The sequence below is a fragment of the Lutra lutra genome, chromosome 2 (genome assembly GCF_902655055.1).
Source record: "Lutra lutra chromosome 2, mLutLut1.2, whole genome shotgun sequence".
NCBI classification, from domain to species: Eukaryota; Metazoa; Chordata; class Mammalia; order Carnivora; family Mustelidae; genus Lutra; species Lutra lutra.
Window position 1 is genome coordinate 204,474,077 of NC_062279.1, and position 27,040 is coordinate 204,501,116.

At 48.6% G+C, this 27,040-nt stretch overlaps 1 protein-coding gene across 8 annotated transcripts in view; it reads left to right on the forward strand.

Annotated features, from left to right (window-relative positions):
- SHROOM3 (shroom family member 3) overlaps nt 1-27,040 on the forward strand; it is a 186,382-nt gene that overhangs the window by 116,871 nt on the left and 42,471 nt on the right. For all 8 annotated transcript variants that reach the window (XM_047719598.1, XM_047719593.1, XM_047719597.1 and 5 more), the window contains exon 2: nt 13,854-13,982. Coding sequence is in view for 2 of the 8 variants with exons in the window: in XM_047719592.1 (XP_047575548.1) it covers nt 13,854-13,982 (129 nt within the window). In the remaining 6 variants the exon portion in view is untranslated. The remainder of the gene's footprint in view (nt 1-13,853; nt 13,983-27,040) is intronic.

Genomic DNA, 27,040 nt, shown 5'->3' on the forward strand with positions numbered 1-27,040 from the left:
TTTAGTAGCACTTTTGCCCAAACCGCACATATTCCGGTACTTTCTATCAGAGGCTGCTCCCCTGGGCCAGAGGGGCTGCCCTATTGCTGGTTTCTTGCAGAAGGTCCGGATTTCATGGGCTGCTGCTTCCTCTGCCCTCCACCCCCCACTTGACAGAAGTATCCTGTAATTCTAACCATGGTGTGACCTCAGTGGCGGTGACCCTTCCTCCCTTTCCGTAATGTCACTTAATCAGGAACAGCCACCACACTTTCTCCCCAAAGGATCACCGGGAGGGGTTCACTTTCTAAGAAAGGTCGTGTCAAAAAGAAAGTGGGGAAGTCAAGAGTCTCCTGGCTGGGCAATTTTTCACTTTGCCTGAATGAGTGCTGCCTCTGTCACCCTTCGGCTGTCATATTCCTCCACACATGCCAAGCATGTTTTCTTATGCTATAGTAACGCCCAAAGAAGGAACAGGGGTGTAACAATGGTCTTTCATTTGTTCAGCAAACATTGACTATGTGGGAGGCAGCCCAGGGGATGGAGATGGGTTCTTTGCCCTCAGGGAACTCGTCATAGAAGAGGACATATCAAATGTTAATAAGCTAGTGCCATTCTGAGGGAGTATAGGGGTTAAGAACTTCAGGTTTATAAGTTAAACATATACCAACCCCATGACCCACGATTCATTCCCCTCCCTAGCTATTTACCCAAGATAGATGCAAACAAATGTCCACAAAAAGACTTGTACAGAATGTTCATAGCAACTTTATTGATAATTGCCAACAACTGGAAACAACCCTGTGTCCATCCAGAAGATGGATGCCCCGTGGTACAGCCGTACAATGGACTATGACTCAGCAATCAAAAGCTAGATGACCCTCAGACCCATTATATTAAAGAAGCCAGACACAGAAGAATTTCTAAGCAATTCGATTTACGAAGTACTAGAACAGGCAAAACTAAGCTATGGTAGAGAAGTTAGTGGTAGAGAAGTTAGTGGTTGCCTCTGGGAGGTGGAGGGATTGGAAAGGCTTAAGAAGTTTTTCTGGAGCAACGGAAAGTTCTAGGTCTCGTTTTGAGTGATGGTTGCATAGTTCTACACAATCCAGCGCCATCAAACTGAACACTTAGGGCCTATGCATTTTATTGTATGCAAAGCATTAGTTCAATTAGAAGAAGAAAAGTACAGGTTCTAGAACCAGACAAGGGTATACATCCTTTCTCTGCCTCTTGGTGTAGGTTGCCTTGGGGAAATTATTAAATGCCTCTGAACCTGAAAACAATGGACAATAACGAAGCATCTTCATAGAGTCGTTGTATGGACTGAGTTGGATAATGGAAGTACTTGGTTTAGTAAGGACCCAGTAAATGTCGGCTAGTACTCCCGGGCCCTGAGAGAAATATAAATGTGGTTTTGGTGTTGATAAAATTATCTGTACTTTTTGTAAAAGCCATCTTATTTATTTAAGATTGTGAAGGATCCTGTAACCTATTAACGGATCTCCTTAGCATTGGATATATTTTCTTTTTAGTAAGTTCTTTCTTGGAGGTTGTAGGGAATTTAAAGTTCTTGCCTACAGTCTACCTTTTCAAAATACCAGTGGGCCTTTTTGTTGCCAGCAGAGGTAAAAAGAGAGGACATACCCACGAGGCAAACCCCTCTGTTTTTGAGGACTGATTTAATGAAATTTGTTGAAGCTTAACGACCAGACCAAGTTTACAGACCAAGTTTATGGCTTCCACTGGGAATCCAGGTGAAAAGGTTACATTTTACACCCTCTTTTGAAAGATGGTGGTAGACAAAAACTCTTGAACTCTGTATCAAGTTGATATTGTGCTTCTTTTCAAAGGGACCAACTAACTTGAATTTGCAGTAAGATACCTTGGACAGAGCGGTAAATATGATAATAGTTTACTTAATCCATTAAGCTTCAATCCATTAAGTTCAACAAAGTGCTTAGGAAAGATATTATGTACCTTGCCAACTCCAACAGAGGCATTTTGTTGTTGGGTGGGTGTAATTCATTCAGTAAACATTCATCACACGTTTACTGAGAACATATTAGCCCTGGGAGTTCAATCACGACTGATAAGATGTTTTACGCTCAGGTTCGCAGACGCCCTGACTGTAAGTGTGAATGTGTAATCATTTCTCTTGGAGCGTTTTTTTCAGAGCAGAGGGCTCTGTCTTGGGCTAGTCTTGTTGGTTTTTTGTTTTGGGGGACTTTTTGTTTGTTTCGTGTGTGTTTTTGCCATTGGAAGTGTTTTCTTAAACATCAGAGTTACTTGCTAAGGTTTTCTATTATTATCTTCCTAAAAATAAGAACAACGAAATGTTCTTCTAGAGAAAGGCAGTTCAGTTTAGTGAGAAGATCCTAGACCATGGAGATGGAGAGCCCCCCTCCCCCCACCCGAATCCCGAGCTTTGCTACCAGCCAGTGGTTTAGGGCAAGTTCTTAATTCTTTGAGCCTCAGTTCCCTTATGTGTAGAACGGCGGTGATAATACCTTGGAAGAGGTATTCATGCCATCAGATTGAGGCTGTTCTAACCATCAAATGACAAAACACATGTAGAAGTAAGGAGCCTGGCCCTGGTGGGTGTCAATTTTGGAAATGTATTGAGTACTTGCTAAGAGGGAAGCAGTGCCTGAGAATCTTGCATCTTCACACTCCTGTGAGGGAGGCACTCTTGTCATCCCCCTTTAGAGATGAGGAAACCCAGAACCCAAGAGGTTCGGTAGTTTGCTGAGGGCATGGAGGTGGCAGGGTTGGAACTCCACCGGGTCCTGCTGCTCAACCGATGACTCCCGTGGTAGAGGTCACTTGCTTTTCCCCTTGAGGTAAAATTATTTTTAAGATTTAATTACTGAAGTACGTGGGGCTAGTGCCACCATTATGGGGTGCATGCAAGGGAACGCTGGTGACAGAGGAAGTGGTTGACCACGGCGGGGCGGGGGGACAGGAAGGCAGTAATGTATGTTTCCCCAGACCCTCCAAAGTCTGCCCATCAGTGGCCCTCTCTGAGCCTGGCCTTCAGCCTCCTATCACCCCAGTGGCTCCAACTAGAAGTGGATCCAGAAACAAAGGTGGGTGGAGAACTAGGCCACCTGTTAGGATTTGCCTAGATTTTGTGAAGACCTTGTAGGGATTGACATAGTTGTGTTACTACCTTGGTCTCCAGAAGGAAGGCCAGATGAAAGATGGTCTCCAGAGCCCTGTCATGGTAAGAGGGAAAGTAAACTGATCTGGGGTGTTTCTGTTCCCTATTTCCATTGGCATTTCCTCAATAGATTCTGGAGAACCGTGAGCTATACTTGAAAAATGAATGTCAAGTGTACATTGAGAACCCTACTGATTTAATGAAGCTTTAGGTCACATTGGCCAATTAAAATAACGTGGGGGTGGGGGGCACCTGGGTGGCTCAGTCGGTTAGGCGCCTGACTCTTTGTTTTGGCTCAGGTCATGGTCTCCAGGGTCGTGGGATCAACCCCTGCCTCAGGCTCTACACTCAGCAGGCAGTCTGCTTGAGGAGTCCTCACCCTCTGCCACTCCCCACCCCTCTCTAAAATGGGTAAATAAATCTTAAAAAAAAAAAAAATCTGTGGAGGCCTGTGGGGAACATGTAGTTAAATAAATTATAGATACGATTTCCTGTTTAGATGAGAGCCTTTGCACTAGATCTACTCCCCCTGCCCCACCACCCCCCATTTCCATAAAGTCCTAGTTGTTGTGCAAGATACTCTGTATTCGTGTTCTCATTGTCCAAGCCTCTCCTTTGCAGTGCAGCTGAGCAGCTAGAACATCAGGACTTTTCCCCCAACTACCCAGACGGTGTCTGGTCTCTTTACAGACCCACCGGAGAAGCTCCCCAGCAGGCAGAGCAAGTCCCACAGGAGGCAGCGGGCTGCCACTCGGGTGTGGGGAGGAGACCCGTTGGGAAGTGTTGCTCGCAGCCTGCATCGAAGGCAGGCCATTGTGCAGCAGCCCGGGTGACCCCAGTGGGCCACACTGTCACAGGGCACCTTCCTGGCAGATGAAACTCTTGGGGTTCTGCTCTCCAAAGGGGAAGAAAGAAATCTGGAGGAAAACTCTGCAAGAATTGGCTCCTTGGCTGTCCCCAACCCTTTAAGGCTGCTCTGCCCTTACTCGGCTTTGAGTCTGACTCACAATAGACCCGGAGTCGCTCAAGTGAGGAGAATGGCAGGACAGTCACTTGAAGTCCCTCTCTGCCTCTTCACCACTGCCTCCAGCCTCTGCCCCTCAACTTTAAGCCCTTTGTGTCAGTTCCCATGGTTACCTCTTCCCCGCCAGCAGCTGGAATGCAGCAGTGAGAAGAGGCTGCCTCCCCCACTGAACCAGGTCTGGCTGGGCTGGGGCTACAGTTGTGTCGCTGGACCGGTGACATGGGGTCACAGCCCAGTACCTTCTCTTTGTCACGGGTTCTGTACCTTTCCCAGGCTTGGGTGGTTGGGGTTGCCGAGGAAGGGGTGATGAGAGGTGACAGGGTCTTTCTTGCCCTGGGCCGGCCTAGCTCCCCCTTGACCTGCCAGACTCCGGCCTGACACCATTTCCTTCTGTGCGTTGGTGCTCCCTGGACGGGGAGGGACCGGCTCTGCCCAGAGGAAAGGGAGCCCTCACTTCCCCACCTGCTCTGCCTTTTAAACACACGCGAACCTCATTTTATTGCATGTGGCTTTGTTGTGCTTCATAGATACTGTGTTTTTACACAGTGAAGGTGTGTGGCAACCCCGCGCTGAGCAGGCCTGACAGCACCATTTTCCTGACAGCATTTGCTTCCCTCCTGTCACTGCGGCACATTTTGATAATTCTTGCAATATTTCCGGCTTTTTCAGCATTCTATTATTTGTTACGGTTATCTGGGATCAGTGATTACAGCTTGCTGAAAGTTTAGATGAGAGCATTTTTAACAATAAAGTTTTTCCAAGATTTTATTTATTTATTTGACAGAGAGCAAGCGAGCGCAGGCAGAGGGAGTGGCAGAGGGAGAAGCAGGCTCCCCGATGAGCAAGGAGCCTGATGCAGGACTTGATCCCAGGACCCTGGGATCAAGCCCTAACCTGGAGGCAGACCCTTAACTGACTGAGACACCCAGGTGCCCCAATTCTTAATATTTTAAAATGATGTTTTGAGAATGCTGTGCTAACCTCAAGACATAGATTATGTCAGTCCTACTTCTATGTTACATGTCGGTGGGCCCGGAATTCCCCTGGAGGGGGCAGGGTAGTATTGGGGTGAGTGGGGACATACAGGAATGAAAAAAACAAACAAACAAACAAACAACAAACAGAAAAAAAACTCTTACACTAATCCTGTAGGAATCAAAGGAAAGGAAAATTGTTGGGGACAAGTAGAAACTCAGCCTGTGGAACCATAGTTGGAAACACCTTGAAAAGGTATATTGTAAACCACAATTTCTTTTCCACAGGTGGTCAGCCTGGGGCACCTGGGTGGCTCAGCGGGTTAAGTGGCTGCTTTCAGCTCAGGTCAAGATCTCAGGGTCCTGGGAGGGAGCCCCACATGGGGCTTCCTGCTTCTCCCTCTGCCGGCCGGGCCCTGCTCCTGCACGTGGGCTGTCCCGCGCTCGCTCGCTCTCTCTCTCTCATCTATCAAATAAATAAAATCTTTGAAAACAAAAGCAAAAAACAGATTGCATTTTGGTACCTTGCCTTGCGTTCAGACCTGCTTCCCAAGAACAGAACGCAACAGCTGCAGGAAAGCTTGGGAGACGGATTCCTGCTTTGGGCAAGAGCGCAAGTTGGAAACATTCAGGTTTGTGATTTGGAGGCACTTAAATAGCACGGAATGTCTGTTATCTGCCCTAAACAGCAGAACGAATCTTGCATATTGTGGCCACGAACGCAGTTGGCAGGAGCTGAAAACAGTGCGTGTGAGCTTCTTTCTAAGACCCAGTAATCCTCTTGGGCAAAGTGAGGATTAGGCCTTCCTCACAAACAAGGGTGGGGGGGGTAGGTTCATTTTTGCTAAGATTCCTCAGCTGATGCCACATTTAGCAAGGGACCTGTTTCCCTTGATGAATGACAATCACCACTTCCAGTTTTGATGCCCACCCCCCTTCTCCAGGCAAGCTTAGGACAGGAGCGACTTACTTTGCATGTGAAGAGTGAAACCTTGGCTCCCACAGATCATACTGTGACCCCAGGAACCTTCCAGAGCCAGAGCCCCTCCACTGCCTGCAGGAGGGGAGGGAGGTCTTGCCCCAGAGCCTAATGTGGGAGGGCTCCAGGAACTCAATGTTTTTTTTGTTTTTTTTAAAGATTTTATTTATTTATTTGACACAGAGAGAGAGAGATCACAAGTAGGCAGAGAGGCAGGCAGAGAGAGAGGAGGAAGCAGGCTCCCTGCTGAACAGAGCCGGGTGCAGGGCTCCATCCCAGGACCCTGGGATCATGACCTGAGCCGAAGGCAGAGGCTTTAACCCACTGAGCCACCCAGGCACCCCGGGACTCGATGTTTTTCGGACAGCCGCGTCTCGTGGTGGTTATCACACGCCAGGCTCCTTTTGTCTCATGTAAGTAGCAAAAGGGTGATGGGGAGGAGATGCCAGGCACGCATGGCTTGGCATGTGGCAATTCCTAAGAAAAAAGTATTCAAAGCCCGGTGATCCTCAGAACCCGTGTGGAGAGGGCGTGGCCTTCAGCCATTCCTTTCTCTACTTGTTTTACTTCACTTTGCTTTGAAAAAAAAAAAAAAAGATTTTATTTATTTATTTGTGAGAGACAGAGATAGGGACAGAGACAGCGAGAGAGAGTATGCCTGGGGAGGAGGGAGAAGCAGGCTCCCCGCTGAGCAGGGAGCCCGATGAGGGGCTCCATCCTAGGACCCCATGATCATGACCTGAGCCGAAGACACGCGGCTTAACTGACTGAGCCACCCAGGGGCCCCTTATTTTGCTTTGTCTGTAATGAGGATCCTTTACTGTTGCAAATGGAAAAAAAAAATTGGCTGAATTTTGTTCTTCAAGCATAGTATCTTGTACGTAGCATGTGCCCAATACATACAAGTTTCTGTTCCGTTGGTACGAAGTTGGCACTTGTTGCCAGGCTCTGCTCTAAGTGCTTTTTACATATCCGCTTGTACAAGTCTCCCAACTACCCTTTAATGCCACTACTATTTTTTTTAAAAGATTTTATTTATTTGACAGAGATCACAAGCAGGCAGAGAAGCAGGCTCCCGGCTGAGCAGAGAGCCCGATGCGGGGCCCCATCCCAGGACCCTGGGATCCTGACCTGAGCCAAAGTCAGAGGCTTTAACCCACTGAGCCCCCCAGGCGCTCCGCCACTGCTATTATTATTCTAGAGGACAGAGGAGGAAACTGAGGCTCAAGAGGTTAAGTGATCTGCCGGATATCAAACACCTGTTAGGCAGTAGAGCCCACGTTAGAGCAACAGAAGCATCTCCAGGATCCACTTTCCTACAACTCACAGTCTGCGCTTGTGAGAGTTGATTTAAGGGTGGGCTCCGAGAGCTTGCAGCAAGGGCCCTAACCCCTCCGGTGGTGAAGACAGCCTCACCCCTGCAGTGCTGAAGATAGCCTCACCCCTGCAGTGCTGAAGATAGCCTCACCCCTGAAGTGCTGAAGATAGCCTCCCCCCTGCAGTGCTGAAGATAGCCTCCCCCTGCAGTGCTGAAGATAGCCTCACCCCTGCAGTGCTGAAGATAGCCTCAGTTTCACCACCAGGCCTTGCATGAGGGCCCTGGGTTTTCTTACGTCCTCGCTCTGGGCTACCTGTGTATGTGCCGGCTTCAGTGGGTGGAGGGATTGGAGTCAGAAGTAAATGTGAAGCAGATTCAGTGTTTACTATTTAGGTTAAAAGATCTGGCCAGTCATCTGGCTTTTTTTCCACCCACCCTTTTCCAGTCTTGGTGCAGAGGTTGACAAAGAAGTCATTGGCTAGGATCTGGAGATGGTTAAGCTTATGGTTTCAAAAATCCAACATACGCTGAGTGCCAGTGGTATTAACTGTGCATGTGCATCTAGTGGGAGGTGTCGAGGGTTACCAAGCGAGAAAAAGCAGCCACCGGAGCAGGAGCGACAAACGCACACAGGTCTGTGACCTCCCGTTCCCATGTCTGCAGGACGGAGGTGCTACGGGGGCCTCCTGCAGTCTGCAAGCCACCGACCAGGCTGGGAGCAGAAGGAAGAGGTGTTTAAGCACAAGCCAGGGATGTGCCTACAATGGTGGAAAGACCAGCTAGGGTTTAGGCCTGAGAGAATACAGAGTGAGCTTCCTAGATGGTAACTAATGATTGAAAAAGCGAAAAAGGCGAGTAAGGAAAGGCGAGTGACCCAGAAGATGTGTGTACACACAAGTACAGACCAGAAGGCCAGGAACAGGGGCGGGGGCCTTGAAAGAAAGGGCAGTGTCTTTTTCATAAGGTGAAAACGATGCTCATGGCTGTGTCATCAGAAAACAGAGAACACCTGTGTTAGGCTAAGAACAGAGATCTGTGCCCAAGGCCGTCAGTTCTGAAAATGTTCTTCCAGACACCAGAAAAGCTGAGAATCCGGGCTTCCTTTCTTCCCCTCCGTGTGGGCAGGTGCGTGGGAAGCCTATGGCAATGACACTCAGACCTGCTAGCAGGAGACATGAGAGTTAGGCCGGCTTCATGTGTGATGGACATGGAACAGGGTAAGAAAAAGAAACCCAGGAAACCGAGAACATGACTTTTAGTGAGGCAGATTCTAAAAATGAGTACACTCACACATCCAGCCTAAATCCAAAGGAATTTCTCCAAAGGGCTGTGAGGACCAACTCAAGCCCGTATCAATGCACTTCTGTCTGCTTAATCTCCGAAGGCATCCGGCCGCTTCAAACATAAGGCAGCAAACTGCACAGAGCTTTGCCAACTGTGTGTGTGTGTTAGAAGGCTCAGGTGCCATATGTGCCCCAACGCCGGTCCTCTCTACTCCACAAAAGGCCACTGCTAATGAGATATGGACCAAATAGGACCAAAGTGAACTTTCACAAAGAGGTTGGCTGACAGTCGTGTAGAGAAAACAACTACAAGAAGAGAGACCCACCTTCCCCAAACCATGTGTGGTAGATACCTCTAAGAGTTGGCGGGCAGAGAACTCCATTCTGGACGTGTCCCACAGTTACTACCCCTGTACGGTCTCCCATGATCCATTCAGCAAGTCTGTATCATGTGCCTCCTGTGAGCCGCTCGCTGTGGTCAGCCTTAGGTGCATGCTGGTGGAAAAACAGCGGAAGGCCAGCCAGCCATGGGCCCGGACTTCCCGGAGCCTGCTGTTGGGTAGAAGGAACAGACCATGTATGAGGAAGGAAAGGACCAGGTGCCTGGAAGGAGACATTGGCAGTAGGTGAGGTGGTCTCTGGTGTTCGACTGGGACCAGAAGGCCAAGGAGGACCAGCCAAGTAAGAATTGGGAGGAAGACTGTTCCAGGCAGGGAACGGCGTGTGTGAAGGTGGAGAGTTCGGTGGGAGCTCAAGGCCGGCCAGTGCGGTTGGGGCAGAGTGGGAGGAGGATGTGAAAGGGAGGACCGGAGGCCAAGTCACTTGGGCCTCAACAACCACATGGAGGGACTTGGATTTTACCCGAAGTGCGGGGAGCAGCTGCACAGTTTTACTGGAGGACGGCACAAGCCATTTCCATTTCTTAAAAAATACTGCTGGCTGCTGGGTAGAGCTGGGTTAAAGGGAGCAGGAGTGGCAGCGTCCAGTGAGGTAGCTGTTCCCCATTGGGTGAAACACCACAAAAAGGAAGAAACTGATGGTTCTACAGATAGACCCAGCGTGTCCCTAACGTGGTAACGGTCCATGCTAGGGAGATACGGTTCTTGGCCTCTCTACTGCAAGACGACATAAAACTGTTTAAACTCAATAGAAACCAGGAATCTAAAGGGATCTGGAGAGATTATTTGAAAGGCCTGGCTCAGTCCCTTCCAGCTTCCACTCTGGCTTTCCCAGGCTTTCCTCAGTTTTCATGCAGTTCAAGAGAGTCACAAAGAACAGAATAATCTGGAATTTTTCTTCTAATATTGGCTGAAAGTTCAGAAAGTACTGAATGATTCTATTAAAAGACCAAATGGTAAAGCAGCCAGTATATATTCAGGAGTTATGAATTTGGGGTTGGTGGGGGGGGTGGAGGGGGTAGGACTGTACTCATCATGGGAAGTAGAACGTAGGGGGTTGGACTGGATTTCTTGTTTCTTAACTGGAGAAGAAAGATGACATTGGGATTGTGGGTCACAATTTTTTTTAGCCCCTGCTAAACCTTCCAAGGTCTGCTCTGACTCCTCTTTCATCACTCAATAATTTGTGATCTTAAGCCTGGAGAAGAGCAGAAGCAGTATAAACACAGACCCCCATTCTCATTAGCTTTGCCGGCAAGTTGAGTGAACTACAAGGAGTCAGGAGGGAAGAAGTGTTACAGATCTGTGAAATGTTTGGCAGTATTTTATCTGTTGAAAAAAATAATTATCAAGCACGTCTGTGTGCCAGGCAGCAAGGTGGTTCGCTAGCCTTTCTGAGCCTGCGTGGAAGAGAGACCAGCAGACAGGTGGTCGGAAGGCAGTGTGCCTTGCACTTGGAAATGCACATCCATAGCCAGCTTCATCCCCAACTTGCATCCACAGGAAATGACCAAACTGAATCCTGCAGGACAAGGACGGATAAGCCAGGAGAATAGGGTACCTTTTGGGATCTTGGAAGTTCTCCCCATCAGGCTGGAGAGCTGTTTGGTTTCTGTTTGTATTTTTCACTTGAACTTGTTTCATTGATTCCAAGGCTTCTGCAGTGTATCTTTGGGTATTTTAAAGTAAAACAGTGTACCTTGGAGTATCTTTTAAGTAAAAATCAGCTTATTTGGTACCATGTTTATTTAATGTCGCCACTGTCCCCATTTCCCACCCATTCTGACCGCATCCGTGTTAGTAATCCCAAGGCCTATAGAATTTGTGTGATGAACTCAACATTTTTGAAGCTTTTAAACTGGAAGGAAGAAGAGAAGGTGGTTGTCAGTGATTTTTATCCCAAGTGAGTGTGAGTCCAAGTGTGGTATGAGCCGAGATATACAACTTTTCTGTCTCAGATTGTTCATCTGGGCTAAGAAATTTAGAGAAGTTATGAGAATAACTCCTGATATATGGGAAGGCATACATCATAGTGTTTTATAGGAAAGACTTGGAATCTGTTCAAGCCGAGTGATACCACGGTAGCCCCCATGGGGCTCCGCTTCCTGATGAGATCAGAGCACGTTCTAGGTCATGTCCCTGCCGGTCTGTCGTGAGGCAGGGAGCACGGTACCCTCAGGTGCGGGGACAATGGGCATTCCAGAGCCGGCCGCGTTCCCCGTGCAAACGAGAGGAACGGGGGGGAGAGGAAAGGGTGAAGGGAGGATTCCAAGGTGATGGGCTCCCCAACCCTCATTCCAGGACTGTTTTGTGCCTCCCTCCACTACAGAATTTTTTTCATTAGGACATATGATGTTTTAAATGTTATTTGTTGTCCAAATTTTTCCAGAAGGCAGAAAAGCTGTGTTCTGGGTGCTGGTGGTTCTTCTGTATTCTCTCTAGCCTCTTTTCTCGTTTGTCCTAGTTTGTATGATATGTGCAGATGGCCCACTCAGGTGCGAGTCCGCCGGGGGTGGGGGAGGGGAAGATTAGCAGGGAGGCGGGGCTCTGATTCAGCCTGGGCTTTGCAGTCAGCGACAAGCCACATGGGTTCCACGAACCCTCACACCCAGCTGCTAACCTCTGCTGGTCCCCTGGAGGTGGCAGGTGACAGGATCACCTGTGGCCACGGAAAGCAGTGCTAGTCTCTGATTCCTAGGGTTGCGAAGAATCACAAATTAAAAATCCTTAAAAAGAGGAAGTCTTTTTAAGATAATCTAAAAAAAGGATTCATCTTTTAAAGATAATCTCCTGTTCTGTGTGCTTCCATCTTTTCCCCATCGGCCTGCACTTGCGGCCGGCCCTTCCCTGGGACGGTACTCCTGGACCTCCCATCCCTTTGTGCCTCCCAGGAAGGGGGCGCGGGCAAGGAAAGAGCCAAGGGCTTGGTTATGGTGTGGCAAGGGCAGAGCCAGCCTCTGTGGTTTGGGCCAAAAATGAGGAAGTTATTAAATGCCACAAAGGTTTTACAAAAGCTCAGGCTTGGTCTCTGTGTCCCCGTCGCAGACATCGGGAGCCAGAGGAGAGCTAGAAAGGAGAGCTTGCTCTCAGAATTACATGGGTGTGCTGCTCATGTTCGTGTCATCTTTGCATTCACACAGCTGCTGGTCAGACATCTGCGAACCTCCTTCCCGCCCCCGGTGAAGCTAGAGGGTTTGGTGCGGTGGAGGATTGTGTGAGTAGTTCTCGCTGGGGGCCACGTGATGGATTCTGCAAAACGCTTCGACCGTCAACTCTCTGGCCAGAGCTCTTCTTTTTGTTGTTTTAAGATTTTATTTATTTATTTGACACAGAGAGAGAGAGAGTGCCCAAGCAGGGGGGGCACAGAGGCAGGAGGAGAGGTGGAGAGGAGAAGCAGGCTCCCGCTGAGCAGGGACCCCGACGCAGGGCTCGATCCCAGGATCCTGGGATCAGGACCTGAGCCGAAGGCAGACGCTTACCTGACTGAACCACCCAGGCACCCCTGGCCAGAGCTCTTCCTGCTCTTATTTCCGGCACAGATCAGGTCTCTTTAGTTGTGTCTATTTTGGTGTAACATCTTAGCTAAAAGCAGCTCTGAAGTGGAGGTACCGCTGTAAATGATGGTGAGAATAATCAGGCGTGTCCCCCATGGAGGCAGGATGTGGACAGTTAACGAGTCCTTGAGAGCCCTTCGAGCAGCTCTGCAGGACAGGCTGCTGCTACTGGCTACTTTGCTGAGCGCCGAAGATGTGCCGGGCTCTGTTCTCAGGCCTTCAGCAGAATTAGTTTAAGCTTCTCAACAGCTCCGTGGAAGTGTGGGTGTTTTTGTGCACCCATTTTAGAGCTGAGAGAACCGGGGCACAGAGGGGACGGTGTCCCAGGGCTGGTCAGCAGGAAGAGTCCAGCTCGGAGAGGCTCCTAACCTCCTAACCGTCTCATCCTGACGTTATGATGCGGAGCGCGAGGCTCAGAGGGCAGTTTGCCCCGCGTCTTTCCAGTTCCCAAGTGACAGCAGCTCAGACTTTGGGGGCTGAGATGCTCCGACGGAGGAGAAATGCCCCTGCTGTCCCGGCAGAACACAGTGGCCACGCAGGGCTGAAAACCTTCTCTGACTGCCGGGGAGTGCGGAGCGGAGGCGTTAAGGGAATGGTGTTCGGGACGGGGCAGGGGATGGATTTTAACGGACACAGAAAGAGCTCGCCTCCAGCACAGTGGCATCTGGACAATCCGAAATAGCTCAGGGTCAAGAGTTGGCACGTTCCTCTGCGCAGCCGAGCAGCGGGGGCTGCTCACTTGGGGGTCTCGCTCCGGGTAATGAAGTTGAGACGGGAGGCGGCGGGGCCCGGGTTCCCGGGAGCCACCTTGCCCGGCCACGTGCTTCAAGGGGGCCAGTTTCTCCTCTTTACCGATGGGTAGAGGCTGGATGACGGGGGAGTTCACCTTCATTGTAGTGTCTCCTTCTTCTCCCCTGTGGTCGGAAAACCTGGGTCTTCGGAGACGGGGAAGGACACTTTAGGGCTTCACAGGGACGTCATATGGGAAGGATGAAGACCCGAGGAGGGGATTCGCCTTCCCCGGGGCGCAGAGCTCAGTGGGGGCAGCTGAGAACGGCCGCCTCGCTCGGCCGCTCTGCTCTGACCCCGTGTTCATGTTCACGCGTTTTCCTGTCGCTTCGTTTGTGCCCCTGCCCTTGAACACCATCGTGCTCAGCTTCTCGTTTTCCTCTTTTTGCCAGAGATGCGTGTGCAGCCCCGGGCCCCGCGGGCGCCGGCACGTCTGACCGCAGCCCGGAGCCCCCGGCCTCCCGCCCCCAGCACAGGAAAGCCGCGTGGTCGGGAGAGGCTAAGCGGCGGCCGAAGCACAGGTAAGAGGCTCGGAGGCCTGTGCGGGGGGTTCAGGAGAAGGGACTCGGCCGCGGGAAAAGGGAGCTGGGGGCCAAGGCTGGGAGTCAAGAGACAGGCTAGAGCGCGAGGTCGGGAGCGGCTGAATGGGGAGGTCCCGGAGGAGCTCCGAGGAGGTTCGTGGTAATTTTCAAACTCGGTTCTGAAGAAATCTCTAAGTTCCTGGGAGGTGAGGTGGGGCTCCCACAAATCACTTGACTCATCTCTTTTTAAAGACACATCAACCACTGCTTTTAAAACTAGAATCAAAAATACTCAAAGCAACGTACGAACCAACGTCTTAGATGCTCTGGAAAGGACCAGTGTGTTACACTAAAGTGAGACTCATTTGTCTTTGGACTGGTAGTCATGAAAACGTCTCGTCATCCGTTCATGGAGGAACGTCGTAGGATGATAAAGTCGGCCCCGTAGAAGTTCGCAGCCGTGTCCCTGTGCTTCCCCCCGCTCCTGCGCGCTCAGTGGCATGCGTGACCTTGGCCTTTCTCATCAGTTCCCACGCCAGTCCCGTGGAGTCCGCGCCATTATTCAGCGAGGAGGCGGTGGGCTCAGGTTCACTTCGAGCTCACAGGTGCCGCCGTTTCTTGCCTTGAGCGTGACAGCCTACTTCCTAGTAAAACCCTGGGAATTCAGTTTGCTGAGATGCGCCAAGCACTAAGCACAGAACCTGCCCGGAGGGAGTGAGGACGGAGTGTCAGGGGAGGTGAATGTCAGGGGCACGATGGTGATGGTGTGGCTTCCGTGCTGTCCGTTCCCACGTGTGTCTGTGCCAGCATGGGGGGCAGGAGAACACAGAGTGCTGGGGGGTCCATGGAAGCAGATGTCGTGATGCATCCGTCGTGATGCTGCCCCTTCTTTTGTAAGCGCACGTGTTACCCTCGCTCCCTGTTTCCAGTCTGTAAGACGAGTTTAGTAACTAATCCCAGGGTGGCTGAAAGCATGGAAAGTCCGAACACACAGAAAGCAGGTGAGGCAGTACCCAGCACGCCTTGAATGCTCAGTAAGTGCTGCTCGTCCCTTCCCGATTTCAGTTCACGGCTCTTCCTTGCAGACCCGGTGACTCGCGTGATGAAGACGTGGACATTGTAAATTTGGATTTAGACAATTTTCCTTGTTTACGGCGTCTCCATTTAAGTTCTCTGTAAGATTTCATTCGAATAAGAGACTCCAAAGAAGTTTGAATATACTGATCGGGGACAGGTCCGGCAGGCAGAGGGCACTGGCGACAAGGCAGCCGGCTGGCAAAGGCTGTTCCGGGCCAGCCCGAAGCAGCAGAGCACCGAGCACTGTGCCCTCCCGCCTCCTTGGGTCGTCACAGAGTAGAGAACCAGAACCTTCTGTTTAGCAAGACTCCGCCGGGCTGTGTAGGCTGGCTGGGCCTCGGCGCCGACGTACTCAGGGCCAGAGAGTTGTGCCGAAGAAGTTACTGCAATTGCCCCTTGGGGGGTGGGGGTGCGTGGAGAATGATCGGGATTGAACCGAGCAAGTGGTGATGGGACAAGAAAGCAGATAAGATGTGAGATGAACTTGGGAGGAAGACTGATAGCAGATCAGGATGAGAGAAGGGAGGAGGAAGATGAAAGCGTGTGACCTCCGAGTTGCTGCTGGTGGGGCCCCTGGGGGTAACCGTGGGACCGTGACCCTGGGTGATGCAGGCAGAAGAGCAGAGTCGGAAGGAGCGCCTGCTTGAGCACGGCAATCTCCAGACCTGAGTGTGAACTTGAAACAATGAAAGGATTTTACACAGCGGTCTTTAACAGTTGGATAAAACAAATGAACCTAACTGCATATCCAGATGGTGTCCTACCCACAGAGACTATCTCTAAAACAAGCCGGGGTTGCCCTCACCAGCGTGGTCAGAGCTGGCCGGCGGTGCTCTGTCCGTGTAAAGGGAGACTGGCAGGGAGGAGATCGCGAGCAACTGCCTTTTAAAAACGTCATGACCTCTGTGTTGCATACAGTGTGCTCCCAGTCATGTCCCTCTAACTCCGTAAACTGGGAATTTTAGGTGTGTGTCCTGACTCCACAGTTGTGTTCACTGTACGCCCCTGCAGTGGTGGGTGGGCTTCTTTCCTAGAGGAAGAGGCGTCCGCACTCTAAGCGTCACTGATGTAGGACTGAACTTAGAAATTGGGGCGGTTCTCATCGAGTTATACTCCGGTCTTAAATCCTGCCCATTTTGGTTTTTACTTTTTATTCTGAAATAATTGTAAACTCATAAGAAAGTTGCAAAAATAGTAAAGAGATTTCTGCTACACCCACCCCCCAGCTCTCCCTAAAGTTAGCAACTCTTACAACCATAGTCCAAAGAGCAGAACCAAGACACGGACATTGGTGAAGTGCTGTTGACTACAGACGCTAAGACTTATAAACTGTAGACTTTATTTGGATTTTATCATTTTTTTTCTTCTACGACTGTCCCTTTTTGTTCCAGGATTCCATGTGGTCTTTGTCATGTTTCCTCAGTTTCCTGTCATCTGTGATATTGGGTATTTGCTCAGGCTTTCCTGGTCTTTTCTGGCCTTGACACATTAGAAGAGTATGGGCCAGTATTTCGTAGAATGCCTTCTGTTTGGGTTTGTTTGATGTTGTCTCATGGTTAGACTGAAGTTCTCCATTTTTGCCAGTTCTCCATTTTTGCCGCAGAAGTGATGTGTCCTTCTGAGCATGTCCTGTTAGGGATTACGCGATGTCCGGATGTCTTACTCCTGGCAGACCTCACCACAACCAAGTAATCAAGGTTGGCGTCACCAGGAGTTATATATGGTTATATTCTCTGCAACATTATTACTAGAATATTCTAAGATGACTCTGTATTTCCTTCATCCCTTCTACATTTATTAATCGGAATTTTTCTGTTTCCCCACTTTTTTTTAACTGTTTTTTTTTTTTTTTAACTGAAGGACTCCTTCACATTTACTTTATTCTGTGGGTTGTAATCCAAGGAGACTGTCACTTGATCGCGTACTTTATTCCGGTTTTGGTCATTGGCGGCTCCTTCGGGCTGGCTCTGGTCTAAATCTTGCGCTGAATTCCGGAAAGGCGTAAGGCGCCGATGTCCTGGGCCTCCCCTTAGAGCAGAAGTGATGTGCCCATCAGCTTCTTAGGAGTCTTCCAAGTGTTGAGCTGGGAGGTTAGTAGTGGGCGTTGAACAAATCTAATTTGTCAGGTCACAGATTTTAGAATTGAAAAGTGCCCCGTCATGAGCCAATTCCAAGTGCACGGGGTCAGAGTGATAGTTAGTTCCTTTTTTTGCGGAGAAAATAGCCAGGAAGGATTTTCTCATTTTTGTATAAGAAAAATGAAAGAGTAAAAGCAAGAAACTCCATCCCCCTAAGTGTAGTTTCTTGGTCCAGCCAAGGACCCAGGTTGACAAAGAGAAACTCTTGGTGGCTCAGGGCTTGATGTCCTCACAGAGCCAATCCCAACCTTCCCTTCCCGCATAGACCCCTGAAGGCGCTTACCCAACCTGTCAGCGGGAATCCTGCGATCTCACTTACCCTAACAGGAACGTCCCCATGAAATCTGTCCAGCCCAGGCCAGGGAACTTCAGAGTGCTGGTAAAGGAAACAAAATGTTCCAACCTAAAACTCAGGATTTCCTGAGCTAGTGCTTTCCCTCAAAACTTCCCAGCTCTTCCCCCACCAGTCTCCACCGTCATTACAACCGTCTCATCTGCTTTGTTAAGCATTTGCCACATGGTGGTCTGGGCTCTGGAAAATGAATCAAGGCAAAGCCATGGTAGGAGCTCGGGTTTTGGCCCCTAATTCATTCTCTGTTGAGCAGTGAGTCTGGTTCACCAGGATCGCTGCCCTGCCCTTGGCTCTGAGGTTTGTCCTGGGGCCACCGACTTGGCCTTTACAGGACAGCGTGGTCTTACGAGGTCTAGGGATACTGGTTTGGAGCCCAGCTGCAGTGACCTCCCAGACTGTGGGAAGCCTAAAGCAGTTGACACACACTTTTGCAGACAGTGGCATTTTTGCCTGCGGAGGAGGGCGCGGGTTTGGCAGGGATCATTCAAGGAAACTGCCCTAGTCCCGCTTGAGGCATCGTATCAGCCGGTGGTTTTCCTTGCTGCTCTGCTCCTCCTGCCCACGAAGTGTGGGACTCTAGCATTTCTCAGCTGCACGCTCTTGACTGAGATGCTGTCTTCTCAGGAGAAGCTCCCAGCGTCACCTTCCCTTCTTCACTCGGACTGGGCGGGAATTGAATTTTAATTGGCCAGTTTGCAGAGGTGACCGGGAATGAAGGTCCCGCCCGGCCAGCGGCTCGCTTAGTGAGCTCAGGGCCGTTCCGGCTAGGACAGGAGGCGCAGGGTATTGCCGGGACAGGGAGAGAGCAGTAGCGGGGCGAAATGGCCTTTTATCCCACCCCTGAATACGACATGCAGCTGGCCAGAGGGCTGTTAGCTGGGATGCTTCTGCTCGCCCCCAGGTAAGTCCCTGCTATGTGGACGTGAGCTTTAGCACTTTCTTTGCAGGACCCTGGACGGCGAAGCTTTCACAGGTGTCTTCGATGTTGTATCTCTTCATAAAGAAAAATGACCGCATGTTTAGTTTAAGCCCGTTTTTCTAAATTGTCCTTGAAAATTTTCATTGTTTGAGCCCTCGTGTAATTCGGTGCTGTGAATATTTCTGCCTGGGAATTTCCGATCATTCTCTGTCCTTGGTGTACAGTCACCGTATTTCTGATGATGAGGGTATTTGGACTGGCTTTTATCTCATTCAGATTAGCAATCGCTTTGTGTCGTGCACTTGATGGTTCTGCCTCCCCATTTCCCTGGGGAATTCCACGGTCACCATTCCCGTTTCTCATAAGGAACGATTATCTGTGCGCTAACAGCCAAGTGCTTCTCTATTCTCATGGCCAACATTGGTTCGAAGAGGAGGAACCTGTGACTATATTCTCAATGTTAAAGACAAGGTGTCATCTTCTCGTTGAACTTTGAATTCACATGAAAAGAGTTTACTGAGATGGCCATTGTACATCGTGTAACTGCATCAGAGTTGCAGGTGTAAATACCTGATCTTTTCCCTAGTCACAGTAACTTGAGTCAGCTTTATTCTTTTTTTTTTTTCCAGATTTTATTTTTTTGAGAGAGAGAGAGAGACAACAACCCGGGGGAGGGGTGGAGGGAGAGGGGGAAGCAGGCTCCACGCTGAGCAGGGAGCCGGATGCGGGGCTCGATCCCAGGACCGTGGGACCATGACCTGAGCTGAAGGCAGAGGCTTAACCCACTGAGCCATCCCGGTGCCCCTGAATCAGCTTTCATTCTTACATAGTCTTGACCTAAGGATTTTGTCTGGAGCTGGGCTTCAGGCCAGTGCTTGCTTCCCGGGACACCATCACTTAAAAGAACACGTAGCATAGGGAAGAGAGGATGCGGCCGTCGGTCACCGCAGTGTTCTGGAGCTCAAGGTGATTTGAGTATTTGTTACTAGAGAAGTTCTTCTTGCTTTTGCATCATGTAAAAGGTGAAAAGAGAGCAGGGACTGCTTAGATTATCGAACACGGACAGAGCTCACCAGGCTGGTTTTTCGAGTTTTATTTGGCATTCTTTCATGGCAGGTGAATAGGAGAGAAGCATTCTCCCGCGTTGTTATATCCCCCCCACCCCCACCAGGGTCAGGCTATGTGAGTGGTGGTGGTGGTCGAACTCTCCTTGTAAAATTTACCATGAAAGTGCTGGGACGGTACATCTGAGGGACTGCAGCCTCGGGTTCCTAAAGTTTTCAGCCTGTCTTCTTTTCACTCTGGTTTCTGTAATATTGAAAAGCTTTCTTTTAATGAACCACCCATTTCTGGTATGATTCTAAAATGTGGATTCTTCCTTTGACCACCATTGAAGGTATTTTTCAAAAGTGAATTCTTTCTGTCCTTCCCTTTGTTTTCATGTTGCCTTTAATTGCTTATTTATGGCCTCTTTCTTGAAATGACAAGAACGTGAATTAGAGAAGAGGAAAACAATGCAATGCATCATACTTGTCCCATGAGAGAATTCCGTTTCTTTAGTGTTCACAGTTCGGGGATCATCTCGTTGTGTTTAATGGAAGGGTGTTTGGGAAAAAGTAACTTCCAAAAGGTGAGGCTTTTGCCTCACCAAAAAACAAAATAAAACAAACAACAACAACAACAAAACACCTTTTCTTCACTTGTTTTGGCAAATGAAATGCAATTTATACTTTGGGGAGTGGGACACCTGGGTGGTCCAGTGGGTTAAGCATCTGCCTTCGGCTCAGGTCATGGTCCCAGGGTCCTGGGATCAAGCCCCACATCGAGATCTCTGCTCGGCGCGGAGCCTGCTTCCCCCTCTCTCTCTGCCTGCCTCTCTGCCTACTTGTGATCTCTGTCTGTCAAATAAATAAATAAAATCTTTTTTAAAAAAAAACCTCTCAGAGGACAATCTTATGTGGGTGTATACAAAGGAAGAGGAGGAGTGTTTCCAGCACAGTGGTAGGATACCTTCTCTTCCTGCCCCTCTGCCCTGAAGCCCCCTGGGTTGAGGGAAAGAGCCATACACGCCTTTTATTGTGCCCTGCTGAACAGCTTCTCATTTATCCAGCAGGAACCCTCTGGCAGAGCCCCCAAGCAGCTTCTCCTTAAAGCGGGCTGAAATTCAGGGGCACACACAATATTCCTAGTTCTCTGTAACTATCTGACCCTCTCTGAGACCCATGAGTATGTTTGTGGGTGTCTATGTGTGGAAGATGAAAACAAACCAGCACGGAAGTGATTAATCTGAGCTCTAGCAACATATAGTCTATGGCACAGAGAAGTAGAGAAGAAAATTCTAAAATCATAATATCTGCTCTCTGAAGAAATTGGTAAAAGCCAGTCCCTCTTTCCCTCCTCCAACAAACTGTCTGGTTGCAAATTGAGATTTGAAAAGAATAGATTATTGGTCATTGGAACTTATTCTATTGTAATGGAATTTGGAAAGTCAGTGGAGGACAAAATGAGGGCTCTCACGGATGAGAGATGTTACAGCGTTTGCCTCGACTTCTGCCACTGCAGAAGCCACTTCTTTGCAAACGTTCAGATGTGGGAAGGACAGTGGACTATTTGATTCCTCAGAGAGAGAGGAGGAGGGCAGAAAGAGAGGGCGACTGAGCAAAAGACATTTCAACACCATCACCCATTGGTGACTAAGTGAAAATCGCCCACCCCCACTGCTAGTCCCTCTCCTTCATGATAATAGTTTTCTTTGGTTATTAATAAAATTTCGATCTTTTCAAAAACATGCCAGAATCGAGAGTCGGGGAGCAGATAAACCAGCAATGAAAGGCTGTTGGGACAGGTGTGAGGAACGGGGTAAAACATTTTACTAGAAAAGATTTTTCATCTTTTATACAAATTTTAGATGTTAGAGGCTTCTGTGGGTCACTTAGCACACTTCACTAATGCTTGCTTGCGTGTGATTCCGTTGTCACGGCCGAAAGTTCCCCAGGGCATATTATCAGGATGTGACATTTAAAAAGAACTTCTCTTTCCAGAAAGGACTGTGTTGCTATAGGGTTATATTACCTAATGCATACCTTTCTACCCACTGAACCACTTGTTTAAAACACAGATGTTAGTGAGGCAATTATAAAAGCCTTAGAAAATTTTGCTTGAATTTTTCTGTGAATCTGCAAAGTCTGAAATATAGCCTTGAAGAAGCTAGCAACGCTTTAATGGGGGAGGGGGGGTAAAGGATTTCTCAAAAACAATGTCTTTGCCAACAGTGTGTGAATGCACAATTACCACCTTTATTTTTTCTTATTTTTTTTTGTATTTTGGAAGATGATAGGCTTTTTCAACTCTTTAAAGATTTTGACAGCTTTCCTGTGTCCTGTGAGCATGTAGAAAACAGAGCTCAATATACCTTAATTTTTTTTTTTTTAAGGATTTTATTTATTTATTGGACAGACAGAGATCACAAGCAGGCAGAGAGGCAGGCAGAGAGAGGGGGGAGGCAGGCTCCCTGCTGAGCAGAGAGCCTGATGCGGGGCTCGATCCCAGGACCCTGGGACCATGACCCGAGCTGAGGGCAGAGGCTTTAACCCACTGAGCCACCCAGGCGCCCCAGTATACCCTAATTTTTATTGCAGACAGAGTGCCTTCTGGATCTATGGAATGAAACAATGTTATCAGTACAGCTCAGTGTGCTTGGCTTGGTCATTGTTTTCAGTCTTTTCTGTCATTTATTTCTGTCATCAGTATTTGGGGCCTCTCATTGTCCTGTAAACAGGAAACGCCTACAAGGGCCTTGTTCTGTCATCTGTTCCAGCACACTACAGACATAATCTACCCCCCCACTCCGTCCCCCACCAGATTACTTATACATGACATTTAATTGTTCATAGTGAGTTTGCCCTCTCTCCAAAGTTACGTGAAAGGGGCAGTTTAGCATTAACTAGCACAACTGCAAGTGCATGTTTTGAGCCAACAATTCTACTGGGAATTTCTGCCGTGATATGTCAGCATGGATAGAAAACAGTGTACGGCCTTGGTTACTCACTGAAGCATGATTTGTAAGAGCAAAAGACTGACAATCAAAAAGTATCTACAACAAGGGTCTGATTAAATAAATATGATACTTGCACACAAGGGAATATGAAGCAGCTTTAAAGGAAAATACGGCACGAGGACACTAGGTCCTGAAGAGAAATGTGGGGCGCAGGCCGGGAAGCGCGGAGTAAGACTTCGCAATGGCTTTGATCTTTTTTTAAAAATTATGTGGATTGGGGCGCCTGGGTGGCTCTTAAAGCCTCTGCCTTCGGCTCAGGTCATGATCCCAGGGTCCTGGGATCGAGCCCCGAATCGGGCTCTCTGCTCAGCGGGGAGCCTGCTTCCTCCTCTCTCTCTCTGCCTGCCTCTCTGTCTACTTGTGATCTCTGTCTGTCAAATAAATAAATAAAATCTTTAAAAAAAAAATTATGTGGATTAATTACCTATTCAAAAGAACACCTGAAATCAATATGTGGAAAATATTAAGATTTAATTAATTTTGGTGATGAGTACATGGGTGTTCTTTATAATAATTTGAATATATTTATGTATGTTTGAAGTACTTTGTGATTTTAAAAATAGATGAGGAAAAATAGGGGGAAAATAGCAGTGACACGCAAAAAGAACCTTTGGGAACCTGCTTTACCCTGGTCCAAGCACATGGTACTCAGTGAGTATATCAGGAAGACCCTTGACCCACATCCATGACCCGTTAATTCAGTAGACCTAATTTGCAGAATATATTGATATATTGGGGCTTGGGGGGGTAGATGCTTAAGACCAGAATCTCGGGTTGGACTTGGTCATCTATCACAGCGTGTCGTGCCCTGAACGGATGGTGGTTGGGGGGTAGGGAGGTTAGGAAACGGGATGTTTTACTTGGTAGAGCTGGTGGTCTACTTTGTATTATTACATAGTCAACCCACGTCCGGTTGAGAACTGGCACGGTATCAACAGAAAAATGAACTCGAGCTCTTAGAAATTTTAATGTTCCAAGTGAAGGCTGTCCCCTTCTCCATTTATCCAGAGCATACGAATCCTTCAGGATTGTCAGAAGCCCCTCGCTACCTCCAGGCCTTCTGGCCAACTTCAGATCCTAATCTTTTTTTTTTTTTTTTAATATTTTATTTATTTATTTGACAGACAGAGATCACAAGTAAGCAGAGAGGCAGGGAGAGAGGGGGGAGGCAGGCTCCCCGCTGAGCAGACAGCCCAATGCGGGGCTCGATCCCAGGACCCTGAGATCATGACCTGAGCCAAAGGCAGAGGCTCAACCCCCTGAGCCACCCAGGCGCCCCCAGATCCTGTTCTTGATGGTGGACAGCATGCGAGCTGCTCATAGCCCAGATCCCTCCAGAGCCCGCGTGGCCCCGGATGAACGACCCGGTGACTTCTCCTGCCGTCTGCGCTTCAGTCTCACGGCTCCCGTCACACTCTCTTGTGCTTCTTGAAAACCGCAGATTCATTCCCACCCCAGGGCCTTTGTGTTTCCTTGCTCCGTCCGTCCGTCCATCCCTGCTAAACACTCCGCCCCAGCTCCTGCACGGCTGACGCTCCTCATTGAGGGCTCGGCTCCCATGTCGCCCTCAGAGAGGCTGTCCCTGACCCAGGAGCGGACACCCTCAATGACACGCTCACATTACTCAGCTTTATTTCCTTCAGGACCCGTAGAACTGCATGAAAACATCCTGTGTATTTGCTTAACTGTCTGTCTCTACTCTGTTTCTGCTGCTCGCGGCTTAGACGAGAGGAGCACAGGCCTGGGGGCAGATGCGTGAGTTTCGTATCAACTCTGCCCCCCACTACCCTTGAGACTATGGACAAGTTGCTTAGTTTTTCTTATTTACTTCATTCTCTCATTACTTGCCCTGTCGCATGAAGACAGTACAAAGAGTAAGTCAGAAAACATCACTGAGCGCCTGCGGGCACTCAAATATTTTTTGAACCTGTGAATAATGACTCTAATGGTTTTTCTTGCATGTAAGGCTCCCCAACAAGATTATAAACTCCTTGTGGCCATCGGTGACCTCTCAGAACTCCAGCTAGAGTTCGTCGAGGTAGGTGGCACACAGCAGGTGACCAGTGGCTAGAGCTTGTGTGGCCTGCACTTGCTCGTAGACTTTCAGAAATAAGCTCGGCATTCCTGAATCAGCGTCAGGGCACAGTCGTCTGAGGAGGACTTCATGTCACTTGCTAGTTCCAGTTCCATCTGCCTGCCCAGCCCACGCAGTTGCGCTTCCTTGTTTGTGGTCAGGAATGCCACAGAAGGGCATTGTTTGAGTTACGCCCACATGCAAAACCCGGTTTGTTCACATTTTAACATTAAATCGTCTCCTGACTCTTTTTGATATGCTCATGATGTAATGCCCTTTAGGAAAGTATGTCCTTATCTTCTTACAGATCAAAGTGATCCCAAAATATGAAAGCATGATGTGCTCTTTAGGAATGTTTACTAAATTATTGGCATCATTGAAAAAGTCGGCCAACAGCTGTCTGACTTTTTTGGTTATCTCAAGATACAATGTGATGTATTTTTAAAACGAGAGGCTATTTTTGAAATACCGTGCTTTTTAATAGGTAATACTTGGGCATGGTACACAATTCAAAAGTTACGGAAGGAAGTACAGCAAATAAGAAGTTTTCCTCCGCAGAGGCAGTCACTGTTTCTAGTTTCTCAAGCATCACTCCAGAATATTCTTTACACTAATAAACATATAAGGGGTTACGTATATTTTCTCCTTCCCTGCTGCAGCCTACTGTACTCATGGTGCCATACCTTATCGTCATCATCTAACCATATATTTTGGAGATCTTCCCATGCCAGCAGGTACAGAGTGACTCCATTCTTTTAATGGCCACAAAAGTATTCTCTTCTGTGGTTGTACTACAAGTGATTTAACAAGTCTGCTATTGACGAGCATTTAGCTTGTTTTTCCATCTTTTGATAGATATGTTATTTAAATTTTTTTCCTAGATGTTGCCAAACAGTGCTTTCTTCAGGTTGCTCTGATGTATGTCCCCCCCCAGCAAGGTGGGAGAGTTGGTGGGCGAGATTTCGGTCGTCTTCTTTGTTCTTTACCCTCATTCCATCACTTAACTGTCCGCGTGCAAAAATCTTGTAAAGAAAGACTAATCTCTGAAGCCTTCTCCCAACATATGTTTTTGATTTTGTCTTTTCGGACCTTTTGATTGTTTCAAGATCTCTCTGTTCTTAATATTTTAGTCTGTTGAGAAGACCTGACACCCCACCCCAGGGCAGGTTCTCCACAACTCTGGAGTTCTCGAGAACTCTCCAAGTTCTAGAGGAAGAAGCTCCCCAAGACGGGTTTCCTGTTTTGGCATTTCAAGTCTCGGACACTTATTTTATCTTTACTGTAGGAATTATTTCTTTGTGACTTATTGTTTACTTAGGAATGACGTCATTTGGTCTGCCTACGTGGATGTCAGCTCCTTAAGGGGAGGACACTGTCTTAGTCATTAATTCTTGGAAATCTCTCTTATCAGGTTTGAACTCTTCTAGTCCTTGCTGTTGTGCTCCTTGAGCCCCGACCCGCCACACCAGCCCCCTCACTTTCCCCTCCTTTGACACCATCACGAGATAGAGCACATTGGGTCTGAAGTCTCTCCGGTCTCCTCCCACCCCGCTCCCTTCCATACATAAGAGAGTCACATCTTACCTCCTCCTGTCTTATTTCAGTGGCTCTGGCTCTACTCCCACATACATAAGGTTCTGCTCCCCACATCGCTCTGGACTGCCATCCCTTCCTGCTTCCTTATGAGTCTTGAGGACTGTCATCCTCTTTGTCCTGGGTCCTGGAGCTCCCGGTCTCATGTACACTTGCTCGTGCTTCTCCTTGTTTTAAAACAAAACGTCAGGAACAAAAACTTTCCTTCCCTGATCTCTAGAGTTTTAGCCACCACCCTCTTTCTCTCCTTTAGAGCCAAGAGTTTAAAAAGAATTATCGGCCCTCGCTCTTTGTTTTCTCTTCTTCGTCCTCTTACTCCCAGTCCGGCATCTGCCCCCTGCAGTTCCCCAGCAAAGACTTACTTGTGTCAAATCCACCGCACGTGCATCCGCCCTCACCAAACTGCCTTCTCCGGAACAGCTGGGGTGGTGGACGATTCCTCCTTCTTATTGTCTCCACGAGGAACCTGTGAAATTCCTGCACTCTCCCAGTTTTTCTCCCAACTTTTCTGGAAGCTTTTTCTTGGGCTTCTCTCTTGGCTTCCTCTCCCCTACATCATAGTGATTCTCAAAGATCCATCCTTTAACCACTCCCTTTGTCTCCCTACGCATTCTCCCCAAGCAGCTTGCCTTTTCTCCAAGGCCATGTGTCCTATGACTCCTGATTTTTAAGTGCAGCCCAGACTTCCATCCTCTAGACCCTCCTGCCCACCATGTTCTTCCATTGAAAACCCCACAGTCTCCTCACATTTGCATGCCCCAGAGAAAGTCGTCTACTTTCCCACTCTGTTTCCCTCCTCCCTCTCTCCATTCCTACCCCCTCCATCTAATGGTTCTTTATGAAAGTTA